Source organism: Leiobunum rupestre, chromosome 10 (genome assembly GCF_980474605.1).
Source record: "Leiobunum rupestre chromosome 10, qqLeiRupe1.1.hap1, whole genome shotgun sequence".
Classification (NCBI taxonomy): domain Eukaryota; kingdom Metazoa; phylum Arthropoda; class Arachnida; order Opiliones; family Sclerosomatidae; genus Leiobunum; species Leiobunum rupestre.
Genome location: NC_143393.1, coordinates 53,614,530 through 53,641,393, shown reverse-complemented (window position 1 = coordinate 53,641,393; position 26,864 = coordinate 53,614,530). Strand labels below are relative to the sequence as shown.

At 33.8% G+C, this 26,864-nt stretch overlaps 1 protein-coding gene across 3 annotated transcripts in view; it reads right to left on the bottom strand.

The window, feature by feature from the left end:
• The window catches only part of LOC149926198 (uncharacterized), a 40,680-nt gene extending 18,303 nt beyond the window's left edge, over positions 1-22,377 (bottom strand). For all 3 annotated transcript variants that reach the window (XM_090161141.1, XM_090161142.1, XM_090161143.1), the window contains exons 1-3: positions 22,255-22,377; positions 4,493-4,649; positions 352-405 (exon numbers count right to left, since the gene is read on the bottom strand). In XM_090161141.1, the coding sequence (XP_090017267.1) occupies positions 352-405; positions 4,493-4,649; positions 22,255-22,335 (292 nt within the window). In that variant the 5' untranslated portion in view covers positions 22,336-22,377. The remainder of the gene's footprint in view (positions 1-351; positions 406-4,492; positions 4,650-22,254) is intronic.
• Positions 22,378-26,864: the final 4,487 nt, after the last annotated feature.

Here is a 26,864-nt window from a genome sequence, read left to right as displayed (position 1 = left end):
TACGATAATTCTATTCGATCAGGCTGGCAACGCTGGATGTATCAGCAGCTGCAGTCCCAAGTTTTTCCTCGCGTAGACCAGGCTGATTATAGTTTATTTGAAGTAGGCCTTCTAATGTTTTTGTTGCTACAGCGTGAACTTTATTCCTGTGAGCTTTCAACATTTCTGAAGTACAAATTAACCATTTTCTTTATTTCGTGTATCCAGGTTTATCCTAGTCATAAGTACCCGACAAACCAGCTTCGCGAACCAGCCAACTAATCGCTTAAAAATTATTTACTGGGTTTTAGGGGTCGTGATATTTAAGCCATGGATTAGTTATTTAATCCATGGTTAAGCTCAGCCACGTACCTGAAGATCCGCCATTGGTGTCATCGAAAGACGGTTCCACTTCCCAGTCAATTTCTAGGAAGGTTACAGGTCAAATTGAATAAATAAGTAATAAGACATAACAAGAATGTTTTTATTTCTTCGTAGGGATAATTACTATGTTGAAACGAATTTTAGCGTTGTTCCCAATGCATCTGACGCTCTTTCTTTCCCTCAAAATTAGGTCATTTCAGGATTTCTCAGGAGGGGGCAGAAGTTGGGTGTTATAATACGCAAAAGGCATGTTTCTTTTTGGGTATCGCCGGACTCTTTAAGAACCAAATAATAAAAAACTTTCAAGCCAAAGCAATCAATACATTAAATTAAGCAGGATGTTTCAAATGTAGTTAAATCATAAGCAGGTGCGGCTCTAGGGGGTGGACCAATGGGCCCGTGACCACCCAAAAATTTATGATTTATATAAACTTCCATTCTATTTCCTCCCCAACCTCCCAATATTTCCTGAAGTATGGGTCCATCTAAGAATAATTTTCTAGAAACGTACCTAATCATAAGTAACATAATAACTATAAGTGACAAATAACCTAGATTATCACCAAACTGATTTCCAGAGTTATTGCGCAATCCAGGTTTCGTTCAGAACCAAGCTCCCTAGTGTCTTAACTATGATGAAATAGAAATATACTAATGCCAAGGACGGTAATATATTACTCAGTTCGGTTAGCAGTCCAAGTCAGTGGTGAAAATAGGTTCGCTTAAAAAATTAGTATTGCCATACTACTTATGCTTATTATGTTACTCACGGGTAAATTAAGATTTATTCGTGAACTTTTTAAGCTCATAGAAATTCAGGAAGGGGGGGGCGATTCCCCTCTATCCCCACCCAAATGACGTCCCTGAAGCACACCCCCAATATAATAGTTAATTTTCCCGAAGAACAAATAAAAACATTCTTGTCAATAAATTAAATAATATCAGTTGCGTTGATTTAATTTTACTATAGAAATGTTACACACGGACCGAAATTGTTGTGGTTTTGACAGTTACAGCTTTGGCGACATATATAGATATATCAAACATCTTAAAGCACCGGCTTTTTTTCAACAGTTGTCCAAAAGGCGTAACATAAAAGAACCCCTCGCGTTGATTGGCTCGTGTGTAAATTTTTCAACAATTTTAATTATAGTAATTTTTAACGATATATTTTATACGGGATATATAATTTAGATTAAAGTCCAATAAGTTATCTAATTATAAAAATGATAAATAGTTTTCTGACAACGTTATTGTTTCGCTATTTTGAATTTTATTAATAGATGGCACCACGCTATCCAGTAATGACGTTGTTTTCGAAGAATCGGATCCCGTCTCTAATAACAAGGGCCTAATCGTAATACAGGTGGCATTGATAGAGCAGACAGTTGCATTTAAGAGAGAAGCATCTATCATCATATTATTAAGTTATTTTTAAGAAATGTATTTTGGGAGGCTTGGGCTGATTGATAGCAGGGTACACGACGAAAAAATGTGTTTTTAAACAATACTAACAGCAACGCAAAGCGTACGATTTAGTATTTTTCGAACACGTACTTGGTAGTCGTGTATTGTGGTGTCAGTTCGAGCCTCCAAAGGTACATGTATAAGCAAATAACTACAAAAACATTAGTGGTGTAGGAAGAATGCCTAAAATGTGTTAAAAATTATGTTGTTCCGGAAAGAATTTGGGGCTTGTTTAGATAATTTCAAATTAACCAATTAGTTTTTGAATATTTATGAGACATTAAATTAAAATTTTTTTTCCACAAAATACCCTTTTTTAACCTATGTATTCGTGTTAGTCCGAATTATATAAATCATTTTCTAAAAAGAAACAATCGAGTGTAAATATAGTTCCGTATGGTATCGTTTTCATGGTAGCGCAAATTACTTTACCATGGGACGCTGCCAAAAAATAACATTCCACAGTTACCCCTCCGCTATCGTTTTCATGGTAGCACAAATTACATTACCATGAGACGCGACCAAGAAATGAACATTCAATTGTTACCCCTCCGCTATCGTTTTCATGGTAGCACAAATTACATTACCATGAGACGCGACCAAGAAATGAACATTCAATTGTTACCCCTCCGCTATCGTTTTCATGGTAGCACAAATTACATTACCATGGGACGCGACCAAGAAATGAACATTCAATTGTTACCCCTCCGCTATCGTTTTCATGGTAGCACAAATTACATTACCATGGGACGCGACCAAGAAATGAACATTCAATTGTTACCCCTCCGCTATAGTCTTCATGGTAGCGCAAATTATTTTTTTTACTAAAATATTATTAATTAATTAATTTTCCGGAGATTAATTTCTTGTTTGTAAGAAAAGAAGAAGTAAATAAAATGGCAATTAATTTAAAACCACGATGACACCGCAAACTAGAAATTGACGAAATTAATTAAGTGGGTCAGGAATCCATACTTCTACTTGGAATGCTTATCGCGGCATATTTTCTTCTCAATGTGGCTGCCGTTTTTTTGACGTCACTATGTTAACTTAACAGCAGTGCGCGAAATGGACCTGGAATGCACCGGAACGCCGTTCCGTTTCGTAAAGGTGTTCCTCATATTGTTCTGGTTCATAAAATTTATTCTTTATTGAACAGCTCCCGTTTTTCCAAATAATCGTAAGCTTTGAAATAAAACACATTCCGGTTCTCGTGAATAAGTCCATTTCCAGCACTACTTAACCAACAACAACGTGAGAGGGGAGCGCGCGCAGAGGGGGTGTTTTCTCTCGTAGGCGGGGCCAACGCCGACAGAGTGATCTTACCATACGTGATACGGAAGGATAAGCATTCCAAGTAGAGGTATGAATTCCTGAGTGGGTATGTTACCTTCAAAATGACTCAAAACACAGCTCTACCCCAATCAGACCCCAAGTCATAGTAGTTTTTGTGATTAATATGAAACTGCATTTTTCCCAAATGTTATAACTTATTAGGCACTTTCATTTTAAATTTATGCAAAACTACACCGGTTCAGCATATTTACATAAATCTGTGAGTTGAGTGTTCAGTGGCCGGTTGTTTTTCCTGGAATTCCTCAGTAGGAATTAAATCGAAAAATCGTCGCGCTAGCCTATCCACGTTCAAGACTTTCCCCACTGATTTATCGATCGGATAGAATAATTCCTAATAGACGGTAAAATAAATGGGGGTGGAATTTTAAACCGTCATTGCCACTTGAAAACTGGACACTAGCCAGGGAGGGAACACCGGATTGGTTGGTATTGGAGCATGCGCAGAGACCAATTTTTAACTGTCTCCGAGTAACAAATATCTAAATCGTGATTCTTCGTAGAGCACGTGGCGCCATCTAAGTAAACTGACCGTTATATTTCGGGAATAAAAGCTAGACAAAATGGTTGTTTAACTGTCAATTTACCTATAACTTGAATTCTTTAAATTAAAATACAAATTATTAACTGAGATCAATCGTAATAGACGGGAAAAACGGTTGAAATGACTTCAGTGACAATTAAAGTCGTGAAGCGGGGAGGCTGGCAGCCATGCTGTCACGTAACGTTTCCCCTTTTTTCGTACCTCCAAATTCAAAAACCCTTCAGAGGCTGGGAAGCCGTTGGAATTTATTTTACCGCAGCGTTGCCAACCGTACTATAATTATAGTACATTTCGATAATTATACCTTTCGAATTTTTCCGTACTACAATTTCAATCGCGTACTATATAGTACGCTTTTTGCGATAATTGTATTATAGTTTTACTATATTTCCGATATTTGTGCGATAATTTAAGAAATATTCGAAAGTTCCTTTTTGTTTACATAAGAACGGCGTTTCCAGTTTCTAAAGTAGGCTAAGAATTGAAATATTATACTCGGAGTGTTTGGTTTGTTCTCGAAAATACGGCTGACTTGACTAATCAAGCGTGTTGTAGCCTAACGAAAACGAAATATGTTAGTAACGGCCAACTATGATAAAGTGCTACCATGGTATAGCGAGTAATCAAAGCTGGCCGTACTTGTGTACTATAATTTTCTAGAAAATTCGATAATTTTTGGGCTTCGATACTATAATTTCAGTTTTGGGACCTGGCAACGCTGTTTTACCGTCTATAGTAACGAGAATGAATTCCATAATGTCGTACCTCTAGCGTCGGAAACGTTCCCGGTGCAAACGTGTGAGCATCCGTTGAAGCAGCAAGAACTGCCTTCGTCGCAGTCCGTTTCGTTGACGCATTTCAACGACGACGTTTCATTGCTGCATTTGTTCGTTATTGAAGTCAGCTCCGGGCAGTTGCTTTTCTGCAAAATGAAATATTAATCATATCAGAAGTAAATAATAAGTATTCATCTCCTTATACTGGCTGATGTTATTCGTTTGAAACACTCATCTTCGAGGGCTCCCGCTGATTTGTCGAAATACGGTGTGCTTTAAAAAATAGTGCGTGGCTAAATAATTCATCTAACGTGCTTCTAAAACAATTCGGCTGCCCCATGGCAAAACCTTATAACCAACAAATTTTTGAAAAATTAGATTTTTACGCATCAGTATTACTAAGGCATGCACAAAAGTACTGTAAAAGTTTCAGGTAAAAGTCACAAATATTTAACTATTTATGACCTAAAAAAATGGTTTTGGATTTTATTATTTCCGCATTAAAAACCACGTTAAAATTTTATAACTTAGCTTTCGAAAAAGTCAAATATCTCAAAATTACGTTCGTGTCGGTTAAAAGGTTTTGCCATGGGACAGCCGAATTACATCGATAAAATCAGGGTTGTCTGATTTAAATCCATTTTAGCGATTTTAATCGCGAATTCGATCAAGTGATTAAAAATATCAATTTGTTAAGAAAAACAGGCATAAAATCTTTAAAAAATCATACAAACCAAACAATCTATTAATATCAATAAAAATCCGATTTAAATCAAATAAACCGATTTTTGAATTTTTTTTATAAAAATCAAAAAAAATAAACAACCCTGGATAAAAAACGTTTTATTAGAAAGCTTATTCAGCGTTTTTTTTATATTTTACATCGTTAGAAGTAATACAATGGTTTTTTTTATTCAAGGAAGAAAGGGCTGATTGAGTTTGAGAAGACCGTGAGCCCGGCGAAGCACCATCTGATTAATCAGGGCGAGATATGTGTAACGGCCACGCCAACGGGGGGATACGTGGGGACAGGGGTGGGGACACCCGTGGCGGAAGTATTCCGACCACCCGTTGGGGAATTGGTAGTCGTCCTCACACGACCATCCACAAACTCTGCCTCCCGGACGCCTGGGATTACAGGAGTGAGCCACTACTCCCGGCTAATACAATGGTTAAATCGTGAGTTGGATGCACTAAACACATCCGGGGTTTGAATAGGCGAAACTATAAAGTCCAGGGGGCTGAAGTCACGTGACTTTGTGAAGATCTGCAACGCCATCTATCCTAAGAAATACGAACTATTATTCATTTTATTTTGCTAATGGTAATTTAAATTTTGTACGATTGTCTATTTATTATTATTATTTAAAACACTTTGTAAAAGAAAAGTGGAAGTTAATTAGCTGTCTGCAGTATTTAGAAGGAATATTTTTTTAATTTAATGTCGCACGACCAACTATGAACACGAGTTACCGAATCGAAGTTGGCTGTGAAAAGGTAGTCACGTGATTTGGTTTTCCCATTTTAACAAGTTGGTTTAACTTTATAGTTTCGCCTAATCATAGTTTGCACCATAGATATAAGAAATGTATATAAAGGTCTAGATAAATTTCGGGGCGTCTAAGCCTAACATAAAATACGGAGTTGACACCTAGCAGACACCGAGGAAGGCACGTGACCAAGAGCGCGAGCTCTCTTAGCATTTTAGTACTAAGTGCTTGACCTTTCCGCAGGCCGTAGTCTTTAGACACCATCTGTTGGTGACTTTTAGTATAATTTTTAAGCAGTAGACAATGGCTCTCGCGACGATAGAACGAGCTTTCTTACCGATAGATAGCGCTTTATAAGGATAGCCTGCAGAAATTACGCGTTTCTGCTAGCTGTCACCGAGGGGCTGATCACTCCGCGTAATCGGTGTACAGAGCCGTACCTTTGACTGTACTCATGGTATTACGCGTAATCTTTGAGGTCCCTGCCTTTGGCAGTGGTAATCTAAGCGTAATCCGGTGTACAGATTTTCTAAGAGTGGTTAGCCCCTCGGCTGTCACCTCCGTATTCACTCCCTTTGAAATATTTTATCTAGACCTTTATATACGTTTCCTATATCTATGGTCTCCAAGGAAACTGGGAGGGCGATCAAACCATTTCGCGCGTAGCTACTAAATAGGTAGCCATTTTGTTGGTAATCTCGTCAAAGCTACAAAAGTATTAGATTTATGCTTTAAAATTTTAAATGGGCCCTAAACAAAGCCAGATAAGGCCGGGTTATTTAAATAAAATATCAAATTACGACAGAAATATCTACGAAAAGAATTTAACAAAGCTTATCAAAGTTAGGCCTTTGCGGTCATCCTTTTTACAATTACCTTCACTATCGAATAAAATAAACAATTTTCGCTCTCCCTTGGTAATTGAACTACTTGAACAATTTTTAACCAGGCAGATAACCATTTTTAACGTGAAAATAATTCCTTAAAGGGAATATAACCCGCAAAGAGATCTTTATGGAAGACCCCTTCAATTTTTCAAATTACCCTGTACAGTAGCGCCAAACATTTCTAAAGCCAAAGGCAAGAGCAGCCAGAGCTGCAAACGTTTGTGTTCCACACCAAATACCTGAGGTTATATTCCCTTTAATTATTTGAAAATAATTAAAATCCGCAAACAGACGATTGAAACTGTTAACCCTCCCGTTTTACTAAGAAATCTACACCTTCAAAATGACGGCAAAGAATCGTTCATTCTTGCTCAAATTAAATATTTATTCTTGGATGACGTAGGGATGCAAACTATTTATTAGCCTGCGAAGGTAGATGAATATTTTCGTAGCCTTGATAGATATTATACTATATACTACTATTATAGTAGGGCTTAAAGGGTGCGTAAAGTGTTTTGAAAATGGAGGGTAGTAATTAACAGCATTTTCTTAGCACGCATCATCTTGGCCACTAACAATTTTAAACTCGGAGAAAATGAGCAATGATCGGAATTTTGCTTAATTTTCACCGTAAAAAGCGTTCCTAGTGGCAAAAACATAAATCTCGTCTATCGTCCTCTTTTATACGTGAATTAGCAGAGCGGTTTGTCACTAGAGAGACCGTTATTATAGATTTATGATATGATGGTGCTTGGATATATCCGAGCGAGCCGTGGGGCGAATGGGAAGTAATTAACTGCGTGACAGAATAGAAAAGGATGGAATGAGAGAAATACGTGGATGAAATTTAACGAGCCGATTAAATAAGATTGAAGGGGAATTCCAACTGTTCCGGAGACAAGGTGTGTTATTAATAATTAGTTAAACACGTGGCCAACGGCGAAGTACGACTTTATAAAAAACTGTCAGAGTAATGAACTCGTTGTAAAGAATCAGGTCTTACTTATGTATTAAATTTAAAATTTTACAGGGTGTTTCCCGTTCAGAAAGTAAAATAAAATGTCCGCAAATTATACAATATTTTAATTTAATAAAATAATTTTTTTTAAAAATATATAGTTTTTAAAAAAATATAATTTTTAAAAGATATGATTTTTAACAAATATGATTTAAAAAAATATATAATTTTTTAAAGATATGATTTTTAACAAATATGATTTTAAAAAATATATAATTTTTTAAAAGATATGATTTTTAACAAATATGATTTTTAAAAACATATAATTTTTTGAAATCAGTTTTTATATCTATTTTTTGAAATCTATTTCTAAGTCTATTTTTTATTGATTTTTTAAATTGATTTTTTTAATCTAGAATCTATTTTAAAATATAATTTTTAAATCTATTTTTTCACAATTTTTAAATATAATTTTTTAAATCTATTTTTTAAACAATTTTTAAATCTATTTTTTAAACAATTTTTAAATCTATTTTTTAAACAATTTTTAAATCTATTTTTTAAACAATTTTTAAATCTATTTTTTAAACAATTTTTAAATATAATTTTTATAAAATCGTTTTTCGTATTCAAATTTGTAAAAATATTATTTTATTTTTAAATAATGTTGGAGCAATGGTGTCCCCTATTTAGATGAAAAACAAAGCGTTTTTGTCGGCACTAAACAAAGTTGGCTTTAACAATCAAGTAGAACCAACCTGAATAAATATTTTTATATTTATTAATTGTTTTATTTTTAGAAAGTGGTGGAATTTGGAAATGAATGTCCCTGATGGAGTAGTTACCAGCACCCTGTACAAATGAATGAATGTAAAGATAAAGAATGTTGTATCGATCAATTATCAATTTATTTCTGCCAAAGGGCCGCTAAATTAAATTACAAGACAGGGGCTTCGTGGAAGAGGTGTTTAAAGAGGTTACCGCCCAGGATGAAAATTGCCCCATTGCCGTTGAATTAAATAATGGAGTGCTTGTCCTGTCGTGATCCTTTTATTTCTACAAAAAGGTTGATATTTAAATTATGTACCTTACTTTGAAGTGTAGTTTTTCGTGTAATTATGAAGCACACTTTTTGAAAAGAAAAATAAATAAAATAACATAAATATGCGTAGACAGAAATATTTTATTTGGTACAAAATAGATGACTTCATTTAAAAGGGAACGGCCAAGCTTTTCCAAATATGGCCTTATTTCCGTATCAAAAGATTAACAAGACGTTCAATAAACTAACACGTACTTTTTTTTGGCTTGAAAAAATAGCTTATGGCCCAAAAAGTTTAAACGAAAAATAACGCCAGGTGTTTGGGTTTGAATATTAGCCGGCATCTTGGGGGCTGCCGCCAGCGCCCCTAACCCCGTATGAGCGATTTGCGAACTATCCTAACTTTTAAAATCGCGCAATTTAGGCTTAGGTCTCTTATAACTGGAACGCGCCGCGCGTGCAAAACATATATTTCGCGTCTTCAGCAGCGCGTGCCTTTACGTTGCTTTTCAGTCTCACCAACTTCTCACCAGATGTCGCGGCGGACGCGCACTTTTCAATTTCCCGAAATTTCTTTATTTTATTAAACATTAACCACTCAATATTTTTTGATACGGGTTTCGCCATAATTTTTAATTTTTAATGGGCTATAGGGCTATCTAACTGGTTAAAGCTTGACCGTTCGAATTTAAATCCATCCATTTGGAATTAGTTTCTTCGTCATTCAGATAAGATCAAAGTGTAGCAAATAAGTAAATACTCAAGACATTTAATGCCTTTAATTCAGGTGGCCGACTTATATCACGTAAGAGGGGGTGGCGAGCACTTCAAGCCACGCGTGCGAGGGGTGCGCAATTCGTACAAATCGCGTATACTCTAGAGAAAAATGATTTTGGAAATTTTGAAATCCACTTGAAAATTCTGAAATCTGTGCGAAACCATGGACTAATTAACACAGGGACACTCCGTTCCCATGTTATACCCATGGGGAGCTCCGAAAGATCCTTATTAAATGCTCTTCCTCTTTTAACCCCCCCCCCCCCCCGACAGAATTGTACTCGGGTCAAAACGTCACCAGTAGGACGGTCTTTTTTTGCCGCGACAATACGTTTTACGATAGTTTTGAGCATTAGATTATATTTATATTGGGAAAAATGAAAACACTCTGTTTAAGTAAATCGTGTAAAGGTGATTTCAACTTTTCAAGCTACAGCAGTAAACAGCGTATAAGTGGACTTTTTTTATACCATTCCCTAAACCAAAATTCTGAAATTGATAGCGATACAAAGGCTGTTTATTAAGCCTTGGTAAACACTTAGCAGAAACAAAATCGACATCCAATTCTTTTACTCCCTTTTTTTAAGTTGAGAAATGAATATCGTTTCATAAGTTAATGAAGAAAAATTCATTTTCTATTTACTTCAAATTAAGAAGGACAATTCTCGCTAATTTAAATCCGAAAAACAAAACTTTACGCGCCACAACATGTTAGCCACATTGACTAGCTTTATGTTCATTCTCCCCTTTTCTCATCCCGTTTGACCCTAGTTTTCCGTTAGTTCTTAACAATACCGCCAGAGTGCACATATAACAATCGCCCGAAGCAAATATTCGGGAACGGGGTGTCCCTGTGTTAATTAGTCCATGGCGAAAATCAGTTAAAAAATCTCAAAATCAGCTTACAAACCAGAAATCAACACGAAAATCGTGTTCTGAAATCTCTGAAATCACTTTGAGATTTAAAATCCCGTACGCAAAAATTTGTAAATGTTGGAATCCTTTAAACGCTAAAAATCGTCTTGAATCGTCTCCACATTGTAGAAATAACTACATTCTGATTTATGATATATAATTTTTTTAATTTACCGCGCTAAAGCGATGAGTCCCGGTCGATCGTTGAAACTATTCTCGGCATTTGAACCTCCCAGCAGCTCTGAAAGCGAAAGCGATTCTAATTTATGGAGTCAGCCGAATTACACAAGCTAGGGGAGGGGCCACTTCGCTAATGACCACTAAAGTACAACAGTCGACCCTCTTTGTGCTCAATTACATCAATTTCAACTCAAGACGGAAAAAGGCGCCTCTAAGCGGTACTCATTCAACGGAATGTACAGGGTGTCCTTGCATTTTTAAAGAATTAAGGTGTCGTTTTGAAAATTAACATTTCATGGACATCTCAACAATTTCGTAAAATTTACAGGTTTTGTTAAATATTTTACAAGAAAAATGCCCAAAATTTTAGTTATTTTAAAATTGTATTACATTGTATTTAAATGTATTTAGGCAAAAAAGTTTATAACTTTATAAATAATTTAATTATTTTAAAATATTTAAAAATTTAATTGTAAAATGGCTTATTGAAAAAGGTTATAATAATATATATGATATCATACGTTTGTAATATAATAATGTTTTTTACGTTATATAGACTAGGATCTTGTTTCAATTTAGTATTTTATTTAATACCCTTCCACGCACGAGCACCCTTTGCTCTTGTGGTAAGGACGAGTAATAAATTATGAAATTGATATAATATTAAAACTAAAGGCATCAATAAATTAATAATAATAATTATTATTATTGTTCAAACAAAATATAAAATTTTAAAGTTCAAATTATTTTAAGAATTATTTTTTGAATTTTAACTGATTTAATCATTTTTAGAATGACCACCCAAATATCAATAATTTCGAAAATGTTTTAAAAAAATTGGTTGTAATTATAAGACCATATCTGCTTTAATAGTAGATCTCAATATGGCTCTTTGTAAACTGAACAAGCAAAAACAAAACACCCGGTAGCTGAACGGATTTCTCGCTGAAGAGGCTCACAATTTACCAGCTTCAACAGTTAAATGATACCCGTAATTATGCAATTAAATTAAAAAACTCAACCGTTTTCGACGAAGAGAGATGGCTAAAGCTAATGAATCATTATCTCAAGTTTATTTTAAATTACTTATTTACGCTGAGTTACTGTCCAGTCTGTAACATAGAGTTTCTTATTTCGTGATGGCCACACTTTATTTTCACCAAACTACAACGGTAACCTCCCTGAACCTTTCCTGGATTTGCCAAACAGTTAAAACTAACAAGCAGGGTAATTTAAAATAATCGTAAATAATAATCAAGGTTAAACATTTATTAATTTTTATTCGTGATACTATTATTCGTAATTATTGTGAAATATTTCTAATCACGATTGAATAATTTCTAATCACGATTGAATAATTTCTAATCACGATTTAATAATTTCTAATCACGATTTAATAATTTCTAATCACGATTGAATAATTTCTAATCACGATTTAATAATTTCTAATCACGATTTAATAATTTCTAATCACGATTGAATAATTTCTAATCACGATTTAATAATTTCTAATCACGATTTAATAATTTCTAATCACGATTTAATAATTTCTAATCACGATTGAATAATTTCTAATCACTATTTAATAATTTCTAATCACGATTGAATAATTTCTAATCACGATTGAATAATTTCTAATCACGATTTAATAATTTCTAATCACGATTTAATAATTTCTAATCACGATTTAATAATTTCTAATCACGATTTAATAATTTCTAATCACGATTTAATAATTTCTAATCACGATTTAATAATTTCTAATCACGATTGAATAATTTCTAATCACGATTGAATAATTTCTAATCACGATTTAATAATTTCTAATCACGATTTAATAATTTCTAATCACGATTTAATAATTTCTAATCACGATTTAATAATTTCTAATCACGATTTAATAATTTCTAATCACGATTTAATAATTTCTAATCACGATTTAATAATTTCTAATCACGATTTAATAATTTCTAATCACGATTTAATAATTTCTAATCACGATTTAATAACTTCTAATCACTATTTAATAATTTCTAATCACGATCTAATTATTTGAAAGGCGATTTAATCTTTTTACAGCCCAAGCTAGAGATGGAATTTTCATCCTATTTTTCATTAATTAATCAGAAATATAACAAATAAGCAAATATATAAATAAATACATAAATATATTAATATACAAACACGTGAAAGCATTAATATTCAAAAATAAAGAAATATTCTTTATTCTAGAGTTGAACTTCTTTTTCTAACGAAATTAGCCAAAATGTCGGAGTCAGGCTTTAGACTGAAATACTAGTTATTTGCCATTTTATATTTTTGTTTGAAGCGAAGGCAGCTGGCTGGAAAGGGTTCATTTCTCACCAAAAAAAGAGAAATAGAATAAATCGGCGAAGTCCTAAAGCTCCCTCATAAAAAACTAAACATTTTGAAAGTCGGCGTTAAACCTTGGAGCAAAAATAGGTTAACTCGTAAAATCCTAGTTTTCTCATTCATAATAAATATTTGTGAACGGCTACCAAAGTTCCTTTATGTACACTTTTATCACGTAGAATTGCGCCTGTAAGAAAGCTTATATAGATACGCCACTGTTCTAAATTTAGAATTCAAAATCTTAAATATTTTTATAAAATAAAAAAGTAAAATAAAACATAATTTTAATATAATTATTTTATATTTTAATTTCCAAATTTAACGCAAAGCGGTGATGTATCTATATGGACTGTCGTCATTCGTAGAAAATGAAATTGGTAACAATGTTTTAAACTAATTTGCTTCATTTTTCCGCTTAAAAATTGAGCACTGCGGTAAAGAAGAGTCTACAAAACTTAAATAGCATTTTCTTCCGAAAACCTGCCGTAGATGGCGGCACAATATATACTGACGCGCCATCTACAAGCAGAAAAGGTGAATGCTCGGCACGTAATTTCCTGTTTTCTCATTTCTACAAAATTCTAAAAAATATCTGTAAGCTGTAACAAAAAGTAGTTTTTTCCGTCGCGTAATTTGTGAACGACCCCAAAGTTCGAAGTCACTCTAGTGTAAAAAAGGGGGAGAAATCCGCCTTCCAGACTCTTACAAAAATAAAAAGTTTTTGCGCTCTTTTTGGTGATTGCACCCTTTTTTCGCCCACCAGTGGCACTTCTTTTAAGTCACTCGATGATTTTTGCCGAGCAAGCCCGTTCTTTGGCCAAAGGAAAAAAGTAGAATTTTCTCATTTACTAAACAATCGCCGTCAGCGAGAAGCTATTTTTAACGGAGAAACAAGTTTAATTAGTTTCTAACGAACAACGCGTCGCTTTTTGAACGAAGAGTTCTATCAAAACCTTATTCCTTTGATTTTATCTTTACATTGAAAAACTTAAGAACCGTGGTATAGATAAAATATTTAAAACAAATTTTATAATTTTTTAGTGGCTTAGTCGGGGAGTCGTTAAGGGGGAAGAATACAGTAAAAGCCTCTTTTTCGTTCAAGCTGAACGTTTCTGTTTTAACAATTACATGATTTAATTATATTTTTCTTATTAGGCTAAACCTTCTTCTAGTGCTTAAAATAATTTTGATAATTCTAATATTAATAGTTAACGAGATATGAGGTCCTAACTAAAGGGTAGTTAAGGCGCTTGCCCAACTTGTTTAGCTCTAGGGGTTCGAATTAAAACGTAATAACGTAATTACTTTTAAATTTAAAATTGTCAAAATTATTTTAGTCACTAAACAAGAGGCTGTTCTACACTTAAATATTAATTTTATTAGTTAAAATACAAAATTAAAAGAATGCAGCTAGAAATAGCGCGAAAGTAGACAATGGCCACAGTAGTCTTCCCCCTTAAGGGGAGTTCAAACTACAACTTTTAAAGGTTAAAACGTTTGGCCACGGATTTTATATAAGTAATTAGCACACTAAGCAGCGTGAACGGCAAACGTAGATACACTATTTGGGGAACCAACCCAATTTTATTCGTTTAGGTGACCGATTTTAGTCTTTTCATATTGTTTGAGATTAACAACTATTGGAAATTCAACCAATTAAATTGGCTATTCCGTGACATCACTGACGCGGGTACTGAAAGCCTAAAGCTAATTCCTAATCTCATACAAGAAACAGAATAGCAGAAGACTATTAATTTTTTTTTAATATAAACCCATTTTTAAGTGTGACAAAATAATTGGTGCATCTGATATGAACAACTAATTTGGCACAAATAAAATTGAATAGTTTGAATGGTAAATACCTTAACATTTTGATTGACCATTTAGGCTTCTTTTTAAGTCTTAAACACGATAAAAGAACTAAAAATTTAAAGTCCTTTGCAAATTTTTAAATCAAAGATTTCGGAAAGATCTATAAAAGATTTAAAAAATTTAAAAACAAAAAATTAAAATAGAGACTAATTTAAACCAAAATGAGACATTTATTTGAACTTTAGTATCCCAAAAAACTGGCTTTTGGTATCGACTACATATAGCCTGGAAACATTAACGTAAAAATAATTTGAGCCGACGGTGGTTTTCCGTGGATTGCTTGAATATAGGTTGCTTTAGAATAATACCAACTTTTAGATTTAGCTTAAATCTCTAGTATATTTAACTTAGACTGTGGAAAAGTCGATAGACGTTAATTTGATTTAAAAAATCTATTGATTTAAATCAAAATTGTTTCTTTATTTAAATCAGTCACCCCCGCGGATATAATACGAAACCTTTTCCCGGATATTTTATTGGGGCTCTTAAACCAAACATCCGCGTCGCTGGTGTAACAAAGTTGAAAATATAAAACAGCGTAACGAATTTGTTTGAAGGTCACTTTAATATATTACGGTCCGAAGATACTTGATCGAACATTATGAATAAATGAATGAACAAGTACCAATACGGTGTCCTATTTCAAGTTTGCTTGTGGAGCGAAATCCGGTATCAAAATAATCCATTTTAAAAGGTCGCCATTGGAGAGAAAAGTCTAATAGGCAGATTCATCCAGCGCGAGGAGATTTATTAACGTTTTATTAACGCCATTGTGCAAAATGGCGGACGCCACATGCTCTAATAAAATGTAGGCAATTTGGTCAGAATTTCCTGGGACGCCATCTTGTAAAATGGTGGACATCATAAGTTATAGCTCAAGTAATTGTAGAGCTCGGGGAAACGGATAAATTAACCGGCAAAATTTGAATTAATCATATAAAATTCGATTAACTGTTTATTTATGGATATGATTCGCGACTATTATACGATTTAATATGTAAAAAGTAAGTTTTTATTCGGATAATTTTGGGATATGGATATAAAATGGATATATATGGAAATTTCATATCCGAACGCTGAGCCCTAAGTTATTCTTAGACGATTTCCCACTTTATCCCTACACTCTGAACCTTTTAATTGAGTTTCGTCATAAGATTATAATTATGTTTCTCAAAAGCATTAAATGTTTACTGAGAGTCAGTTCTAGAATGATCACAAATTTTTGGTGAACGTCATTTCTACGTCACCTACATATTTCGACTAACTGAAACTTGCGGAATAATTTTGCCGTGACTACTTCGTTATTCTGGCACGTGTCGTGATCAAATACGTTTTGGGGATGAAAGTAACGTGGCCTTATTGTTTTAATGGTGCTTTGACGTCACTGGCTCTTTCTTTGACAAGTGTCCGGGCGCGTGTCGCGGAACCACCTCGGATTTTCTCACAAAGCTCCGCCGCCCAGAAAAAAAGTTTATATTAAGGCCTTAATTATTTCAAAGAAATTTCGCGTTGAAATTAATTGCAATGTCTACGTGTTCTCCGTACACGATTTATTGGGCGAGCTTAATCGCTGGAAAGGAACTCGACCTCGCGCGTCAAGCACCCAACGACACGGTTTATCGTTTGGCATTTACAATTCGGAGGTGAAAAGGAAACTACGTGGGCCGACACAAATTCCCGTTTCGGTGTTTGCATTCCTGCTTCGGAAATTGACAAGAGGAGCGACCAGTTCGCTGGGAGGAAAATGTTCTCCACGTGTTGATTCAAATGCTTTTGTTTATGTCTAACATCACGAGGATTTAGTTGAATGTATGTCACAGCTATTGCGCTGTAGGTATAGCGGCTAGAACAATCCAATTTGAATCGTTGCGAAAAGATACTGCATTTTGATCCTAGTCAAGCTACGTTATAGCTTATTATTAGTTTTCAAAATAAAAATCTTATAAAAAGTCGTTTATTTTGTTGATGCTTTAAGACACTGCACTTTGATGTTAGCCAAACAAAGAAAAAGTTAATAATAGGAGTAGTATCGTCGGTACTCAAAGATAAACTGACCTTTGACCTCCGATAAATAATACCAAAATAATTTCTTCAACAGCAGAAATGTTCTCGAGTAACACGGTTCGTTCTTTAAATATTGAGACTAGATCTTTAATTTCTTCATTTAAAAAGGCACCTAATCATTTGGAAAGTTCGATCGCAATTTCGAGTTGCCACTCCGAGCGAAAGAAGATCAAATTGCCTTTGCCTTTTCCATACAGTACCAAAGCTCTAGCACAGCCGCTATTTCAAAGATGAAAATATCTTTCGAGCGTGTTTTCCCTTCTCGCTTTAGATAGAGAATGTTCATCCCTTTATGAGCTAGGCCTTTAAAACTACCCAAACCTCCAGCTGTTACATTCGCTTCTGCTTGGTGGCTCTCAACTACTGATTTCTGTAGCTTACCATGTAACAGATTTATTAGTGGCGTGGCAGATTGGTTAGCAAGAGGAGCCGGGTTTGATCTCCGCTTTTGGCCTGGGGGAAAACTCGGTACAACTGCTTCCCTCTTGAGTTTGAAAGTTAAAGGGGTTTTCCCCCGAGCTCTCCTTAAAAACTTAATTGTTGATCTTCGGTTTAGAGTGAAATCAAGTTGGATACATTTTACACCTCATTCCGAAGCTTGCATTCGTACAGGTTCCACATTTTCCACTTTGTAATACTACAATAGCGCGGTATTTCATGTAATCTTATATTATTAAATAGCCGTTGAGAATTTACGATAAAAATTTCAACTGATATTAGAATTAAACAACATTGAACTAAGCCACGAATTTTCGAATTAAATGCAACGGCCATTTTACAAGATGGCCACCAAAGATATTATACTTTATACTTAAGAAATCGGACGATCAAATCGTATTAACCGTTTGAATTATGTTTTTATCGCATTTCGTTTCTCAATGAATAATTTATGACAGATACGAAGGTTCACGACCATTTTATAAAATGGCTACCGAAATTAATAACAAAGTGTTATCTGTGAGATAATCTTGCTAAAGAAAATTAAGTTTTTTAATTTCTTCCTTTGTCCATATAAAGATTTTACAAAAATACTCTTAATGGCAGCTTATTGCTCAAATTGTTAGAATAAAAATATAGAATTTGGTATTTCAGATATTAACCTTCAAATATAACAAGTTGGAATTAAAATTCTATTGTAATTCGCCAAAGCTGAAACTCCATATAGGTTCAATTAAAATCGCCGTTGGAATGAAGACGACGAACATTTGGGAATATAAATTTTCATTAATATAGCAAAGTTAGCAAAGTGCTCTAGAAGGCAACAACGTGAGGAGTACCACGACCTTCGAGAATGAACATTCTTGCGGGCGTCTAGTTCGCTGGCTATCGAAATCAAGTACGTTTGCAATCTAATTTTGCACACCTATTGTTAGTTTGAACAATACTAAAACAGGCCTTATGAGTTTTGTGGAAATAAAATTATTTATTTCTTCGTGAGCCCGGGTGTACCACATATGAATCTCTTTGAATACTCATACTTATTTCACCAAATTCGTCTTAATTGTACAAAGCCTAGGCATTTTTCAATTCAAACAAGTATTTATACTTTTTAACAAGTTTGCTGCTAGATAATAAGTGGTCATACTATGTCCCGATTTGTTGAGTTGGAATATTATAATTATCAGTATTTTTACCTCTCCGAGGGGACTATGTCACCTAGGAGGGGTTTTACAATCACCGTGTCTGTAGGTCTGTGGGTCTGTCTGTATGCGAACGAATTTTCGGGGCAAAGTGTAATCGCTGCGTACGCAGTTTCTTAGAATTAGGGAAAAGGTTTTTCCAAAAGCGCCCTCTTTTTGTCATTGGGTGTATTATGATTTTCTTTTGTGAATTGTGATTGAACGTGATGAATCTTCGTACAATTTCAAGTGGTATACAACGCGTTTTTTTCGTTTTGCTTACTTTAATCGTAAATTCGTAATTTATTTTACGTGTTTTCTTATCGGCTTTAAATGTGTGATTCATTTTCATTATTTATTTATTTATTTTGAGATATGCGCTGTTGTTTAGCCTTCACTATTCAGTTAAGGGTTTTGTGTGCGTTATAAGCCGGGAATTGTTAACGGTAAGGGGTTTTTGGTTTTTTCTATTACAATTTTCATTACCGTGGGTATATGGATGGACATTTTCTGGAATTCTATGTATTTGAATTACCTTGTTGTTTGATTGGGTTATTATTATATATTTTGTATTGCATATTTCTGATAATACAATATGTATTACTGTGGGTATTTAAATTGCGTTTTTCTTGATTCCTAAGTATTTTAATTAACTTGTTACTTAGTTGGGTTATCATTATATTTTCTATTGGTTATTTTTCTTGTTTGTTGATAATGTGGGGGATAATTCATGTCTACGGTTTTTTATTTGCCTTGATTTTTATCGGCTTCGTTGGGTTGTCGTCATGAGCCCACGCAGTTTTTATTAGTGCTTTCACTTATAGTTTTGGTTTTCGCTTTAACTTTGGTTTTTCCATATAACTTTGATTGTTTAAGACCTATAATCCAATGAGTTGGTTTTTCTCTATAAAAAAGTTTCTTGCACGTATATTTTACGTTTCGTGAGCGTTATAATAATTTAAAATTTTGTATTTTCTATTTCTCATTTTGTTGCTTTGGTAATTTAATAACGTTTTGGGTCTAAAGTTGGTTTTTTGTTCTTTTGATATTGGAAATTTGTTTAATGCAATAACATTTGTAATATTTATAATTAAAATAAAAAATAATCTACTGGTTGGTATAGCACCGGGATAAAATTTTTTTGGAGGACGCTTTTGATGGCGAAATATCATTGAGTACCGTGTCCAGTAGTCAATACGCCCAAGGGCAAATCCTTCCGAGGAGAGGTATATTTTGGTAAGCTTGCCAACATGTTTTAATCACCGTGTCTGTCTGTGGGTCTGTCTGTCTGGACTGCGAACGCGTACGCATTTTCGGGGCAAAGTGTAATAACTGCGTTCAACGTTTCTTGGAATTAGGGAAAAGCTTTTTCCGAAAGAGCCCTATTTTGTCATTGGATGTAGTATAAAGTTCTTCCATTTGGCGTTAGTATCGGGCGGGATTCGAGCCCGAGCCCACCTGCACGACAGATGAACGTTCTACCACAGAACCACGGATACATCGTACGCGTACGCCTCTCTGAAAATGAGAAACTCTTCCGAGGAGAGGTATAATTTGGCTTACCAACTTGTTATTTAAACGCTCGTATAAATATATTACGTAAGCTCGACAGGAATATGGCGTCATCTTGAAGTTGTTAAATATTCGACTCCGAAGTACGAACGAGAAAAGTAAAACGTCTAAAATGTTCACGTGACTCCGTCACTCCCGACGTTGATGTTCAAACTTAAGAACTATATTTTTGGCAAAAGTAATTTTTTTAGAAAAAAATAACAGGGTCATTATCAGTAAATTCGAACATTTACTGATATGCATGCATAAATCTTCACGATAAACCCAATATAGTAACTAATATTCTCAACTTTTGTTGCAAGGTTTTAAAGTTTTCACCTCAACGTAGAATATTTATGGTAACGCCCAAAAATACAATAGGATATATTTAAGCTTAAATTCGAGAACAACTTGTCATTTTTATTATATTACGCATGAAAATTTTTGAACTTATCATTCTTCGAATGACCGGTTCAATTTCAAACCTGTCAGAAGTATAATATTTATAATTTTTTTTCATTTATTTTAAATAAAATGTAAATACATGGCTTTTTGGTAAGAATTTTTTTATTTCATTCAATTTTAATTTTCTTTAAATTGATGTAAGTTATTTAAATAACGAACTATTTGATGATTAAAACTGATTTCTTAAAATTTACTTTATATTTTGAAAAAAATTCGTATTTTATTGCAATCGTTTTTTTTATGGTTTTTAAATAAAATTTAATTAATTACTGATTGAAATCGTAATTTTTAAATTATGTAATAACTCACTCAAGGTTTTACTATATTTAAAAAGTGAACTATTTGAGGATTTAAATATTTTTTTTAAATTATATTTTGAAGTTATTTCAAATTGAACCACTTGCTGATTGAAATGCCACTTGAAATTAATTTTTATTTTGGAGATTTTAAATAATAATAAATAATTTATTAGTTTTAGTTTGTGATTTTTGAAATCATTTTTAACTATTAAAAATATATTTTAAAATAATTTTTAAAACGATGATTTTAGTATATTTTTCATATAAAACCTGCATTTTACTAAATGTTTGTAATTTAGTTTGTATCTGTAATAACAAGCTAAAATTTAATTTATCCCTAATTAAATTTAATGACTTCTTTTAATTTTATTTCGTTAAAAGTTATTTTGCTTTCAGTGGCGTAGCCAGAAGTTATCCGATCGGGGTAAAACTTTTTAAACGTTCAGGGGTCGAGGAAGTGCTGAAAATTTAGAAAGGGTTAAAGTGGGGTGGCGGAGTGGTTAGCACTTTCGCCTCGCAGCAAGAGGAGCCGGGTTCGATCCCAGCTTGTGGCACTGGCTGAAAACTCGGAACTACTCCTTCCGCGTTGAGTTTGCAAGTTCTCTCCCCACTGGTTTAAGGGGTTTTCCTCCGAGATCTTCGGTTTCCCCTTCCATAAAAACTTGTTGAGGTTAACGGTAATAGTTAGTGTAGGGAGCTGTTGGCTCGAACGCGTGGCATGCAGGGCTTTCCACCACCCTCCTACGCATTGTAACCCGGCCACCTGAATTAATGGCTTCAAAAGTCGCTTGACGACTTAGGCCTAAGGTGGTGCCTTGGGTATTAGCCTAGCTGATTATTATTATAATTCTGAATTTTTTAAATTATTTATATAAATAATTTTTAAACATTCATTGAAAAACTTAAAAACCTAATTTATAAATAATTTAATTCATTTGTTTATTATAAACTAAATCGATTAAATTTAAAGTAAAATTAGAAGTTTACAATATATAAGTAACAAACCAAGCTATTAAAATGAAACATGTTTATTCGCCGGCTCGACGCAAATTGTCTTCATACAGCAGTTTGGAAAAACGAGCCTGCGAAAGTTCATGTTTCAAACTAATAACATTAGACGAATTGCATTATATTCTAAAACGAATTACTAAACGATTATTAAATAAAATAAAATATTAATAATTAATTTATATTATATTATTCATAACAAAATAATAATAATATCAAAATTGGTTAAAAAAAGAGAGCGTTGAACTTACATTAGCGAGAGCGTATTGCGAAATCGAGAACATCCAATTAATTTGAAAGGCGAAAACGGCCAAAATTAAAAGCCCGTTCATATCCTCGCTGTGTCTTTCGCTTTTGAGACAAGCTAGGGTTCAAAGAACGCCGACACCCAAACAGACTCCGAGAGAGAGAGCCCTTTATTTAGAAGTGCAAACAAAGAAAGCATTGAAAACCAGAGCGAACTTGGGAAAATTCGTTTCACCTCGGAAAAAACCAAGCCTTTACCGCGAATTAATTTGAAAAAAGCGCCACCGTATCGTCATCTAACGGCCAACTTTAGCTCTATCTTCGCCTACCTACATAATAAAATTTTTAATTATTATTTCCTTAAACATTAATTAGCATACATTTTTATTATAATTTAGTAGAAAAAAATAACTTTTTAATATAATATTTATAGTGGTAAAAAAATTACAATAGATGTCACCAGTTTATTAAAAAAATTGGTTTACACGACTTTTTGTCCATGTAAGCAGAGAGTGTAAAGTCGCTTCGCTACAGAGAGGCGCCTCTTCCTATCCCCGTAATGTTAAAATTTCGTGGTACGTTTTTTCCCCATGAGAGCGTTGAAGAAGCAGACGACGGTGTTTGCAATTCCCGGACACACGATGGCACTGTAAAATTGCTTATCAAAGAAAAATAAAATTTGCTCTCAGTAGGTTTAAGTTGAATTCAGCTCAGTCAGCTGTGATGTTGAATTATTTTAACTATTTAAGTAAAACAGTTGATTTCGTAAGAAATATAAAAGTAAGTACAAGAAAAATCCCTCCCTATTTCATTTCATTATTATCAACTGTACTTTTTTAATATATCAAAAGAAATTCGTGGAATCTAAAGTGGAATATTTTATGGGCTGGCCAAATCTTAATTAAATATAATCTTTGTCAGTGAATTGTCCTTTACCTTGCAAAACCCAATGGTTATCATATTTGGACAATTCTTCATCATGGTCCAGGAGCTGGTACTTTAAACGAGTCTGTTTAAAATAAAGTCATCCAAATTGTCAATTCAATATGAATCTGATGGTTTTAAGAGGCTATTGACTGATGCAGCTCTGTACGCTGCCTGGTATTGTTGAGGATTTGGAAGATCTCAATTGTCTCCTTATTGGAAAATGGAACCAAAGTAGTTTTCTAAAAATCTTGACTAATTCTTCCAGTTACTAAGAACTTAAAACCAAAATTATCCTTTATATCATTCCATAGGAGTAGCAAAGACTGAATTGATAGTTTCCACCCTTCAATACAAGGTAAGGTTTTATACCTACAGTTCTGAAGCTACCATGTATTAAACCTTTCCAATTTTTCTTTCAGCATTGGTATGTGGATGGATTGATCAGTCATTGCTCTCTTACAGTGTGTTTCATTGTTTAATGTCCTGCTATTGCAGCAATCAAAAAGACCGTTCATGTGTAAGAGGAACTTTGCTGTGTATGTGCTTTCAATTGTTAAAACTCTCCTAATCCCATTGAACAGGCCATTTGAATTAGAAACACTTTGACTGCAAATTTGGGCAGCTAAACTGACTTTCATGTTAGAAAATGCTGGTAACTTGATATGTTTACGTTTCAGCATATGTGTGCTTTGAAACTTACCAATTTCTTGGTCTATTTTGAAAAAATGTTCTAGGACTGCCCAAGAAACTAGATTGCCTTCCACTATTATGGAAATTGTTCCTCACACTTTTCAAGAGATGTGGAGGATCAATTTCAATGAATGGCTTTTCCACTGATATCCCCATACTTTTGAACAAATTTTGATTGCCTGTTCCTTGGTCACAGACTACAGCTTTGACAATAAGGCCAATACGTTTTAGGTGAGTTACGCAATCATGAAGCAATATCTTCAAAGTCTGTTCTTGACAAGCATCTTTTGTGAGGAAGTAACCAATTGGTGGTTTGAATTTCAGTTTTATGTCATTCACCATGAACACTAGGGCCTGATTTGCGTACTATTTTGACCTTCCATATGGACCGAAGTCTACGAAACCCGAGGGGGTAGCCACTTAAGAAATATGGTGTACAAATAGCGAGAAATAAAAATAAACATTCCTAGAAATCCACAAGAAATATTGGAAATATTTGGAAATCTGGTGTACAATTTCTTTCCAAGTGCCTACCCCCTCGACGAAACCTTCAATGTTATCGTTTTCATTATTGTCAAAATGTTTAGTTGAATGGCTATAATTATGTTAAGTACAAATATATTTAAATGGAATAGAATTCAATATATAGTTCTGGGTTTAAATTCATAGGAATTGACTTCATCCAGTATAAAAAAATTCATTTAAAGCGAGTGTTCATCATTGTGAATATTTTATATAAATTATCATTTTCTTCGTTGAATTGATTTTGGAGGGCATAATTTGGCATTTGTAGTGCTGCGTTTACCTTACACAAGATTGTAGTTGTAATATGATCTTCAGGTGCATTTATATTTGCTACTATTTGAATTAATTATAAATGAACATAAGGCAGTAAGAGACCATGGCGGGATATGTTTTTGCCTTCAGTTTACCTAGGGAAAACCGTGGTTTCATTGGAATTAGTAGGTGTAGCTAATGGTGTAAGCCGGTTTTTGGTTTTGATATTCATAAAACAATCGTCAGTGAAATGAAGACCGCAAAATACGTGGTTAAAGTGCAAGCAATTTGTAGTTTTATTTTGGAGCTTTTCACTGTTTACATTTTGCAGCCACTGCAGAACTATTAAGTTTTAAGAAATGTTAATGCTTATTAAATTAAAACGCGTATTCACCGGTCTTTATCCCTTGGAAACTTGAAAAAAAAAAGACAGACGCGTGGTTACTTTTTTATTCGATTTACAATTTTTAGCCGAACAAGACATTTCAAAATAAATTAAACTTGCAAAAATACCTAAAACACTTCCTTTTTTGCGTCTTCTCAAACTCTAATCTAGCGCGCGCCGGAGATACTACTAGCGCCATCAAACGCCCGGGAATTGTGGACATTCTCGGCGAATAAAATCGTACCACGGATTTTTGAAAGAGAGGCGCCTCTCTGTAGCGAAGCGACTTTACACTCTCTGATGTAAGCCTCTAAGGTCCGACTTAAGAGTCTACCTTTTCAACGGAATCAGTTTACATATTAAAGGATTTATTATTTAATTAAAAATTAACTCAGATTATTATTTGTTTGTTTAATTTAGTCAAATTAAAACTTGTAGTTGGTTTTATATCGGTAAAGAAATACTTTTGAATAAATTCGTTAATTTATTTAAAAACACATTCGTATCTCGATCTAACGCTCAACTTTGGCTTAGCTGGCTTGATCATGAACCAATGGTTTCCTAATCACTAATGACATGAATAAAGTTGGCATTTATTATTTATTTAAGCATTAACTAGAATTAAAATATGGTTTTTAATTTAGTCAAAATTGAACCAAGAATGTATATATTTTAAAAATCATATCAGTCCGGAATGTCACTTGTTCATTTTTTCCGGTGCGATTGACGTCATTCCTTCCTCTGACCTCTTTCCGAAGTTTCCGTGAATGGAAAAATTAGATCGAGATCAATTTCCCACATCTAGGGAAAATAATACCCCGAAAATCGGGAAATGGGGAATTTAGACAAAAAATGTGACAATATTGATTTAATTTGAAAAAAATATATATTTTTTGAAAACAATGAAATCCACTATTCCCAGGGAAATGTTTCCGGTAAATACGAAAGGTTTCTCAGATTTTGGAAAACCAGGGAATTATTTGTACGAAAATGGATATTTTAACTCGGTGAAAGGGAAATTTCATTTCCACGATCTGGCATTACTGAATTCGAATATGATGACCGCGGATCGTTTCAACATGGAGCTACGGATGTGATGGATGGAAAAATCCTATACCTATAGCGTTAACTATCTTCCCGCATCAATGCGGAAGAAGCTCTCCCAGAATCCCTAGCGGTTTTGGCAGTGTCGTCACTCCTCTATGTTACGCTTTAGCTGACTTCTATGTACTTAACAAGTCGGCCCAGCCGAAATATTAGTTTCACATCGACACAAAGTATGGTTAAGCAAAACATGATGAACATAATTCTTTAAATAATTGAAATTAGTGGAAATAAGATTTAAATCAATACTTAAACTGGGATTCAAATGTGGGTATGGTTCAAGCACCAAAATTCATATAATTTCACAAATTCATAAAAAAGATACCCGTGAATGTAATTAAGCTTAAGTCCGACTGCTTCGGATTTTTTGGTCTCCCATATTCTAAGTACATAAATACATTCTTGATTAATGCATATTGGTATTGACTTAACTTGCAAGGTAATCTGACAAAAAGTTATATTTTAAATTTCGATCTATTTGTAGCAGAGGCTATAAACGGGTAGTGTGAAGGGAAATAGAGTCTTCGATGCTTTAACTTTTTAAGCGTATTAATAATATAATCTCGATGGTGACTTGAATACACCTATCTTCAAATATATTGGAGAAAGACGGAATGGAAGGGGCAATTTTCCTTAGACTGAAATTATAATGCCGACTTTGGTCAATAGATGGTGCTACATGTCCAATATTTAGACAACCAATTAAATCGCAGTAAAAAAAAAGTGTTTTAA